Here is a 10,392-nt window from a genome sequence, read left to right on the forward strand (position 1 = left end):
TTTTCAGGAATATCTTCATCCTTTTATAGTCGATGGTAGTCAAAATGGAATGATCCCTGCTCGGCAGAAAAAAGAGCTACCAAAGTGATTTCCATCCAGAACAGCTAAACGGTGAGATGTCAAGTAACTGTGAGTTGTCAATTTATCTTGATAAATCTACAAGCACCACGACAACAGTGATCACTTCGTCTTGAAATCGCGATTATCAATATCTAGAGTTTCACTGCCGATTCCTGGCCCATTTAGAATTCCAAGAAAATAAGCTATAATTTGCCGGGTGGAGGTTGCATTTTCTTTTCTCTGTCTGTATAGGGGGAGGGTTATTACACGGGTTATTACATAACGATGTTTTGAAGTTGGATATATACCAGTTGGTTCGGACCACTGCTTGTAAAATGCATCAATGGACAGCTTTATTTATAAACAATAGGGTCTAGGGAGATACACAAAAAAGACTGTGTCATGATCATTGAAGCAGGGGACATGAACCAATTTGCGGCCCAATTTATTACCAAGTCCTCGAGATGCGGCGGTGTCTCCAAAACGACTTTCTGCGACGATTCACTCTGCTTCCTTCCTTTTCGACAACATGTTGATGTATAATGTTCAAAGACGAAAAGAAAAATAACCTAGTTTCTATTTCACTAAATTGTGAAAATGAGCAATATATTAGGGATGACGAGTTTAGAAATGGAGGTACATGCTGGAGTGGACGAAGTACCAAAATAAGTAGGATCAAGGCAAAGGCGTCATATCGTTCTAAAGAGAGAGATAAGGTGATGGTATTCCAGCAACCAAATATCATCAGATTTACTAATGAAAAATCTCTGGTGGACCCGGAAGTCTTTTTTGTTGTGAATTTGAAAATTCATTCCTATTATCGTTCCATCGGTGATAATGTTATCCTTGTCGACTGTACATGCTATGGTGCTATAATTTTGTTAAATTATAAGATGGCAAAGAGGTGACAAATATACGTTTTGGCGATTGTATACATTTCCAGTAATGTATTATCATCATAGCTCTTGAGATAACTGCGAAGACGCAAGACGCAATTAAAACTTCCAGTTTCAACAGATTTGGAAAAGAACAAAGTGCAGTTTGGTCAGCTATTGGCGTTCATCATGATTCCACAATAAAGCGAAGTTTCAGCGACTCCTATGGTCTATGTGCTGTGTAGAAACAGTTTAATCCAGATTCTCATTCAGATTGAATAGGAATTGAGCATTTCGTCGAGTAAAAACTAGTTAAGTATAATTATATGCGAACTAATCCTCGTGACAAAGTCATCTCCTTTCTCGTCACGTCGAATTCAGTACAGTTGATTCGATCCTCGCTATATGTCATCATGACTGATATAGGATCGTCAATCCCGATTGATTACCTGCCCAATGACAAAAACATCATCGATCGGACAACGAGTCCGGCACCTCCTTTTAAAACGGAACAATTATCCACGAATGACTCCTATACTCCCGTTTACAGTCATTCAATAACCGATATAATTGTTTAACAGTATTCAGAAGCACTAAGGCCTGCATAGAGTCAAAATGCAACGCGAAATGGTATTCCGTTATAAATTTCCAAAAATGTATGATGGGAGTAACATGAATCTGTCGTTGACCTTGGCCCGCCCTAATTGGTAATAAAGTCTGGACTTTGGTTAAATCAGTCGTGGCGACATGTATTCATGTTTCCTTCGCTGTCTTCAGCATGGGTAATGCATGGCTCCTCATCAAAATATAAGTTTTTTATTCTTGTAAACAAATTGTAAACTTTTGTTTTGATCGTCCCTCTTGAAGTTGCAAGACGTACTGATGTTTTTGAGCCTTGGAAGAGTGTTGTCTCCGATGAATACGAACCTGTGAATCATTAATTTCGACCGAATCACATTAACATAAAACAACAAAAACCATTTGTATAGAATGATGTGCACCAACAGACTGATGACTGAAGATCCATCACATTTACAAGTTTCTGATCGTGTATAGATCCCTCGTATCACCGAACAGCTCGTGGAATCCTGCGAAGCAACGTCCACAATGGTAACACTTCTTAAACTGAAAGGCGTTTTATATAATACGGCATACAGATAAAATTGAGATGATATATAAAAAAAGATCTAGATGTTCAAGTAAACTGAAGAACTCTTGGGATTCCAACGACAGCCTCCATGTTTGATTTGAGCACCATCTCCAGGTGACAACCGTTCTGGCTCACCAAAAGAATTCGCATCTCACAAAAGAAATTTCAACACACTTGAACCTTGACAAACTCCCACAAGAGCAGTGGTATGTACGTCTTTCTTTAAGCGCTTGGAAATACATTTTGACAGTGAAAATTCACCCCTTTCTATAATTCGCCTTTTAAATACTAGATTTGCCCAATTTTGAAACAGCATATAGGCGCCAGTTCCAAACAACTTACAGGAATAAGCTATTTTGTTATTGTATATATTGTCACGAGTGGGAAAGAGAAGTATAGGGAGCATAGAATAAGGATAAAACCAGGGTTAAATGGTCTCTATCTTAATTCCCCTAACTCCAATCATTTATTCTGAAATGTGAGGACATTTCGAACGGAGAAACATTACTACGACTTCGTAAACGCTTGACGGATTATTAACAAAAAGTCGGAGTGGCCAGAATAAAAGCCGTCTTATAAGCAAGCAGGGCTTATATGCTACTTATCATTAAACTTTACAATCAGAGGCAGACCAGGACTAGATTGTGGCCCGGTCCGAGGAACAAGACCGATAGCTCGATCACAGGATCCTTTTTTTGTAGCAAATGTTTCAGCATTTATTGAAAATTCAAATACAAAATATTTAAACAACATTAACAGTATAATGTATAATTGAGTTACATAAAAATGTGATTGCTGAACTACAACAGAATACATAAAATGATATTATTGAAAATTTGAAAGTTTGGAGGTAAAAAGAATCAAGATAAATGCAGAAGCCAACAAGCATAAGCATGAATGCTCATAAGCTTTTGGTTTCGTTTATTGTCCCCCAAGTCCCCCCCCCCCCCCTGTTAAAAGAACCTATCATGGGAAAAGGAAACAAGAAAATAAAAAAAAGGAAAATGTTTTTTTAAAGGAAGAAATTAAGGCTTTATTAATTTTCATACTTTTCCAACCCCTGTCACTTTCTTTGTATATTCTGTAATTATTTGTAAATGTGTATATCCCCGGCTTCGAAACATACTTGGGTTACAATTAAGCTGCTCTAAAAGAAAATAAAAAAATTCAAGGAGTTAGAATAAAATTTGAAAGTTATGTGAAAGTTATATTTTAATCACAAAGAACAGAGGACAATTTGTCAACTTTCAAGCTTTCAGGGAGACTATTGTAAAATGCTTTGTAATCTGTTGGTGCCCCCACCTCCGCACACATACAGAGAACACACATCTATACCCCACACATGTCTCATTATGCATCGACGCCAGTGATTTTTAGCCACGATGATCCCCTACAACAAGGTGTATTTAACTGCAGGGTACAATGTCCAAAACAGAATGTTTGCAAACATACAACTCCTTGGTGACAGAGCGACTATACCTCTTTTAAGACTATGTATACACACTTGTATGTCTTTGACTGGGTAGGGTCTGTCTTACAAGTGCGACTCAGAGAAAACCTGGAGGCTACGGTATGGACGAGAACAATAACACCACTTTAAGACACCTAATAGTATACACGTTTTTGACAAACGCGAAATTATTGCTGCTTGATGTCACCTTTTATGCCCCTCCCCCATCTTACCAACCGTCACCATGGAACTATACCTTACATTATCTCTATTTTGATCACCATTAAATTACCCTTTTCCCCTTCTTTTGATTCTTATCCTTCACTTATAATTGGACACTTACATGTTTATTGTATAATATGAGTACAGCTATTCAATCTTTTAAATGTTATTTTTTATTATTAACCTTATTACACTAAACTTCTAAAGCCATGACAGACTGTACAATTGGGATTTCAACAAAATGGTGCGTTGTTCCTTTTTACACACCTCTATACTCCAAAAGTAATTTGTCAGATTTCTTTGATATTTAGTCGATGATCCTCTACAAACTGTTTACCGAGTTTCGTTTTCATATAAAGATTTTAGTATAGTACGAAAGTGAGACAACATCCGCGCCTTATTGATATAAATTGCTTGTATTTTATTGTGATATTATACGAAGTAAATTTCAACCAGCTGATGGTTAAATAATAGTTTGTGTGTACCCCCCCCCCCCCCCACCAATAAATACACCCCACTGTCTTTATTTAAGAACATTGGGACAAAATAGGTGGAAATATTTATGAAAGTGCCATTCTTCATTTCTGGAAGCATTTCAATATTTAATACGAACAAAACATGTTGATAAGCTTATTGAGGTACAGTCATGAGCTATGAGAAGGAATGAAGAAAAGGAAAGTTTGCTCCTGCCGCCCCTATCCTAGATGATGGAGATTTTCATTTCAAAGTAAATTAGTTATTCTATTTTATTTGTAACAGATATTAGGATCTTGAAATTATGTAATTTTCAGAACTGATGATTCGTTTTCCTCCAATTATGATACCTCTTACAATTGATTTCCTCACTCACCGATTTCGCGTAAAACCGACGCTCTGGTTCCTAGGCATCCTGCTTCAACTCAAGAACTAAACGTATCCACAATCTTATCCCTATCGCTACATCGGTCAGTTAGTTAATCAAAACGTGTGAGGAAAGTAGAATCCGATGACATACAATCTTTCATCTTCTGTTTAAATGGTCATTTCATTTGAAGATGATATGGAAATACGAGTTGCACCAGGAGAGCAATCCCGTGTTGAAGTAATTTCAGTATCTTGAGCGCAGCCGAAACGTCCGCCAAACTGATGCACTGTATTATACTAAACCATGGACCCTACCATAAAACCAGCAAAGATCATGTCTCGCACGAACGCAGAAGTTGCCGCGATTGCTCAGAGAGTTTATAGAAAACTGTTTACTAGACTTCTTTAGTTTTGGAGAGAATTATTCAAAGCGGGGTGTCGAGACTTGAATGCTTGTCTTCCTTTTCTTGCCATTGGCAATTTGATTGTTGGTTCTTTCTCTTGACTTTTCTTTTTCGGCTACTGATTATGATGAAGTGTTTCACGACATGAAAACCACCCGCCCCCCCCCCCTACCCTCAACAATAAAAACAAAAATGGGGAAAAATTCAGAACACTAAAATTAAGTTCCAGGTGAGCAACGTCCATTAATCATTACACCTAATTCTAATTTAGTTAGGGGAACTACATCTGTACCCCAGAACAGACGCCACTGGTGCTGGATACTAATATTATTAATTAACCATATGATAATCAAGTAAGCTTGCTTTGTGAATGCAACAAAGGTCGTTAACTATCACATTTTTGTTTCCTATATGTCTAAGATACTGTTTTTATCTTGTAAACCTGATCTGGTGTATAATTATGATTAATAATTATGCAGCATAAGCCTGGAATATTATGTAATTGCTAGTCTTTCGCCTGTTTTATTTTTTTCGGTTATATTCTAGTATATATAATTCTGACAAGGGAGGTGTTTTAAATCCCTGTTCTGACTATTAAACAAATGGATGACAGTAACCCATAAAAACAACGAGATTCCTGTCAGGGATTATAATCACTTATATCGGCTGAGTGAGTGTCAGACGGGTGGTACGGTAATTCACTATATTGCATTTCACCTAAATTTAAAGATCTTATGGCTCTCAGCGAAATTAAAGCCTAATTAATTCACAACATATTAAGTAAATAGCCTTATTGAAAAGCGTATAGATGTGTTAAGTATACTTGCACAAGCATCAGCATTCATCTTTAAAATAATATAGTTGCCGTGATTGCTGTTGTATCAGAAAAAAGCCATGAGACATTAAGCATATAGCCCGAGCCGACGATTATTTCATTTTTTTTTGTTACATGAATATAATGCTCCAGGGTTGAGAATGAATGGATGGAGCTTTCTCATCACCATGGCAACCTAGTATAATGAAGGACACAAATGCGATAATCGTGTTCATGTAATACTTTCTACACCGAACCCACCACACACTATACGATCTGGCTGCGATCTGATTTTGGAAGAATTTGCGATTATTTCGATAAGAACATTCATACTTCTAAAATATTCATGAACGATGATAATGAATAGTTATAGGATTAATAAACTTAAATTTCAATGAATTTCAAGCTTATACTTGGTGGAGGAAAAACCAAATCGGCTCAGAATGATATAGCGACGTCATACCAGTAGTGTGATTGTCTACGATTCCGAGCCGATTAGGCTTTTATTCTGACTAGAAGGCTTAAGTACACTTAAATTCACCACTAAAACTAAGAGTGTATACTTGAATATTAATAATAATTATGTAGCATACATTAATTAAAATAATGGCCGACAATATTATTCTTTACCTTGAGAACCTAAAAACACTTTGTCTTTTTGGAGATGGTTTCTTTGGCGTCTTCTGTGTAGTTAATCTCTCAGACGGTCTTTTTTCATGAACTGGAATAGAGGGTACAGCTAAACCTTTCATTAATGGCGTCGCACTACCGTCCCGCCCTTTTCCTCTTCCAAGGGTCCTCCTCATCCATAGCCGGGCAGGGGGCGGGGAAGGGAGGCGTAAGATGGGCACAGTGTGCCTTGTAAGTTCATCCCGATGGTCATCATTACTGATTTTTATAATGGGTAGTTTAATCTGGTGGTTCTTCATTTTGAATGATTAGGGAGTTTTAACTCTAGATTCACAATGCTTTTTTTCCTTCCGAATCATCGGAAGTTCCGATGATACCAAACTGAAGTTTGTGTGAGTTTGCAGCTTCCACAAACAACCATTAATATGGTTTATATACGAAACCAGTTCTTCGTCTGCAGGTTTCTGAATAGCAGTCCCAATATTTTTATTTCGTAATGCGTTTGTTTGTTTTCTTTTGGTAATTCTTATACAAAGCTTTGAACTTGGAAATCTTTGTGATCTCGTCCTTTAAAACGTCGTATGTAAATAACGTTCGTGAAGCACTTAAACAAATTATGCCGATCCACTTTCTAACCAGTAAAATGCTTCAAGAAACTGCATCAGGGATGACTCTCGTGTCTGACTCTAAACAGAATCTAAGAGTACTTTGTAGATGGCGCGTAATAGCAAACAAATCAGGTGTGTTCTCGAACTTTGTTGGTCCTTAAGAAACTTGGAAATATCAGATGATGTCTATTGATGATCGAAGGCTTACAAGACAAAGTCATATCTGTCTAATCAGTTATAGAGAAGAATATACGATAATCCAAATGTTATGTCTTCGATTGTTTTTGCAAGCTGATGTTTAGGTATTCGATTCCTCATCAATTCACAACCGCAAAAGTGAATTAAAAGAATTCTGGATCTTTACACGATTTGTCTCAACGTTGAATAGTTGTCTCCTAGAATCATAGTACTGGAAAATAGTTCTGCTTGCCTGCGCCCACTCTCACGTTAATATATATATTTCAATGTATGCGCAAAGACAGCTTTAGAAGGAAAGACGTCGAGGATGAGGAGATAAAGATGGCATCACTGACAACCGGTTCATTGAAGTTTGTTTGCCCAACTAATGCAATTAGCATTAAACGCCGATGATGCAGGGAGGTTATAACCACAAACACAGTCTATAATTATTATGTAAACGATTTAAGACAAATCAATGATGCAATGGTTCTTCCACTATTCACATAAGCGGCCATTATCCAGCGGGGGAAAAAAGAATATTCACACGTACAACTGTAGGAATCAGTACCAACTATCGTGATATATGCGCCTCACTAAATATTAAAAAATATTGATACCTCGACAACATCTGATAACTTCTCAGTTCTCACACAGCAGAGTCCATAGTGTCACTTTCCTATTCTATTGTGATTTATGATACGAAGACGCCAATGATATACTTATGCCCAAAGGTCCTTCATAAATCCAACCGTGAGGAAATAGGACAAAGAACTCATATTTTTCATCATTAGACAATGGTGAGAGAGAGAGAGAGAGAGTTAGCGGTAGACAGAGCTATACGGTTGCCATGGTAATTTATATCACCAATAGGCATCAACTTGGCTCACAACTGAATTACCCCTCTCGCGACCACATGATGTTGATAATTGGCGTTGTGGTTACGTAATACTCGTCATGATTGCGATTGGCTGCTTTTATTACCAAAACATCACTGAGTAAAGAGGGAAAAAAGGTTTGTTTTTTCCAATATTCTAGAACCTCGTGGTAGTCACTCCATACAGTTAATCATAATTCTATTTGTAAAATCAGTCTAAGGAATTAAGGGAAATAAGGATGAAGTAATCAGCTTCATGCAAGCAGGAAAACTCGGCGGTAGATGATTATCGGACTGGAAAATATGTTTCTACTCGTTTTCTTCTGTCTCTTTTGAGAGCAATGATTTATGACGTCTGTAGAGATAAACCTCGCCATATATATTGCTGCGTTGCCATTAGAAATGAAAATGTTATTAAAACAGTCCATTAAAGTTATTACAGTGCATTTTTCGTATCAATGTAAGCTGACGGTGATTAATACTTGCGCAAAACCAATTTTTAAGTAACATAACTCACATTACTAAATAAAGAGATGAAGTAAATATTTTGTCCTGTTTTTATCAAACCTGTTTGCTCATAATATAATGAAGTCATGACAGAAGATAATTATGTTATTTTTAAAACAAGGAGTGTATTTGTTTAATTAAGCCTTACTTTACCAGAATGACTTCATCGGTGATTTCAATACTGTTTACACGAAGGCCCTGTAAGAAGTGCAATTTCGATACCTCGTTATTAATATTCGATAAAACCCTCAATCATCAAACATCACATGCTGTTTTAATTTCTCTCTCTCTCTCTCTCTCTCTCTCTCTTCCTCTCTTTCTATCATTCTATATCTCTCGTTCTATCGGATCCTTTCATTTCCTCATACAGTGAGAACGATGTACCATCTGTCGGTGTGGAGAGAGGCAGACGCAACATCTCCTATCCTAGCCATATCTACAAGACCATTGCACCTAAGAAGATATGGATGTACCGACCCCATGTGGGGTGCAATGCATCCAACATTGGACAATTTAAATCAAGAATGAAGGTTGTGGCGTTTAGTGACTCGAGAAGAAGGCTTTTTTACGAGCGATAATGTCGGATTCCAGTCAGCATAATAGATTGATAGCCTATGCATGCAATTATTAACAAAAATAAGTGGAAACTCTGGCCCTTGAATCATGAGGCGGAAAAGGCCACTGATCAGGAAGTGTTGCACGGGGAACCTATCTTCTTTTCACATACTGTTACCCATCTGTTTCATTCTGTCTCTTCTCATATAGTTCCATTTCCCACTTTCGATTTGGGGCCACGCGCCCCCGTGCCCCGGGCAAATGCCCTCGTGTAGTTACGACGCTAAATGAATGAATACCAAAACCTTGGGAAGTAATTTCGGACACAATATTTCTGCCCATTTCCAAGATGTTTTTAAATTGCGCTTTTTAGCAGCTCAATTTTTGGATTATTTTTACATTTGATCGGATTTATGGCTGTCAACAGAAAAGCCACTTCGGCATAGTCAACAGCCAACTCGTAAACCACTTCGCAACAATTCGATTGATATTAAGAATTATACTTACGACTTCGATAAGTTAGATCGAGATCGATGACTACCAGGCGTCGTCCCGTTGGAAACGTCCAAGTAATTCTTGCGAATTTTTCCGTTCGACATCATGCACGTCCTCGACAATCAACACAAGGAGTTATACAACTTTCTTGAAATACAAAGTGCAACACTTGAAAATTGTTTCGTGCTTCAGTCGTTGTCTTTCTCCAATGATATGACTTACGCTTGAAATAATGTAAGTTATGAGCTTTCGATTCGATTTGTTTGACTACCACATTTCAAATTCATTGAAAAATGTTTCTACAAATACGAATCTGATGAATGATTTCTTCCGTCTCAGTTTCCATTTGAAAAAATGTAAAAAAACAAACTGCAACTGCATCACCTAAATTCTTGATTCCATACAGCAAAATGAAGAAATAGCATCACGTTTATAGTTATTACTGTAATGATGAAAGAGTTTCGACGATAAAATTCGATGAATTTGAAGGCCTAAAGTTTGTATATACCATTCGTGTGTCAGACTTTGTCCCGTTCCCTAATAGTATCCATAATGAGTAAAAAAATATATAGAATCCTGACGACAAAGTGCTTTCATAACATTCCTGCAGATCTCGGCACAAACAAATTTCGAGATACTTTATGGGGAGGCTTGGCTTATGATTCGACAGCAATCATGAACGAGAATTCTGTCGATGATCACAATGCTCAAAGAGCTTTTGACTC

The 10,392-nt window shown here is 37.3% G+C and overlaps 1 protein-coding gene across 2 annotated transcripts in view; it reads right to left on the reverse strand.

Moving 5' to 3' along the window:
• The window catches only part of LOC754582 (androglobin), a 76,773-nt gene extending 66,763 nt beyond the window's left edge, over positions 1-10,010 (reverse strand). The window contains exon 1 of one of the 2 annotated variants that reach the window (XM_030994979.1): positions 9,680-10,010. In XM_030994979.1, the coding sequence (XP_030850839.1) occupies positions 9,680-9,774 (95 nt within the window). In that variant the 5' untranslated portion in view covers positions 9,775-10,010. Of the gene's footprint in view, positions 1-4,607; positions 4,757-9,679 lie in introns of those variants that run through there. The other variant, XM_030994981.1, reaches the window with a different exon arrangement.
• Positions 10,011-10,392: the final 382 nt, after the last annotated feature.

The sequence above is a fragment of the Strongylocentrotus purpuratus genome, unplaced genomic scaffold (genome assembly GCF_000002235.5).
Source record: "Strongylocentrotus purpuratus isolate Spur 01 unplaced genomic scaffold, Spur_5.0 spur5_scaffold_21, whole genome shotgun sequence".
Taxonomy (NCBI): Eukaryota; Metazoa; Echinodermata; class Echinoidea; order Camarodonta; family Strongylocentrotidae; genus Strongylocentrotus; species Strongylocentrotus purpuratus.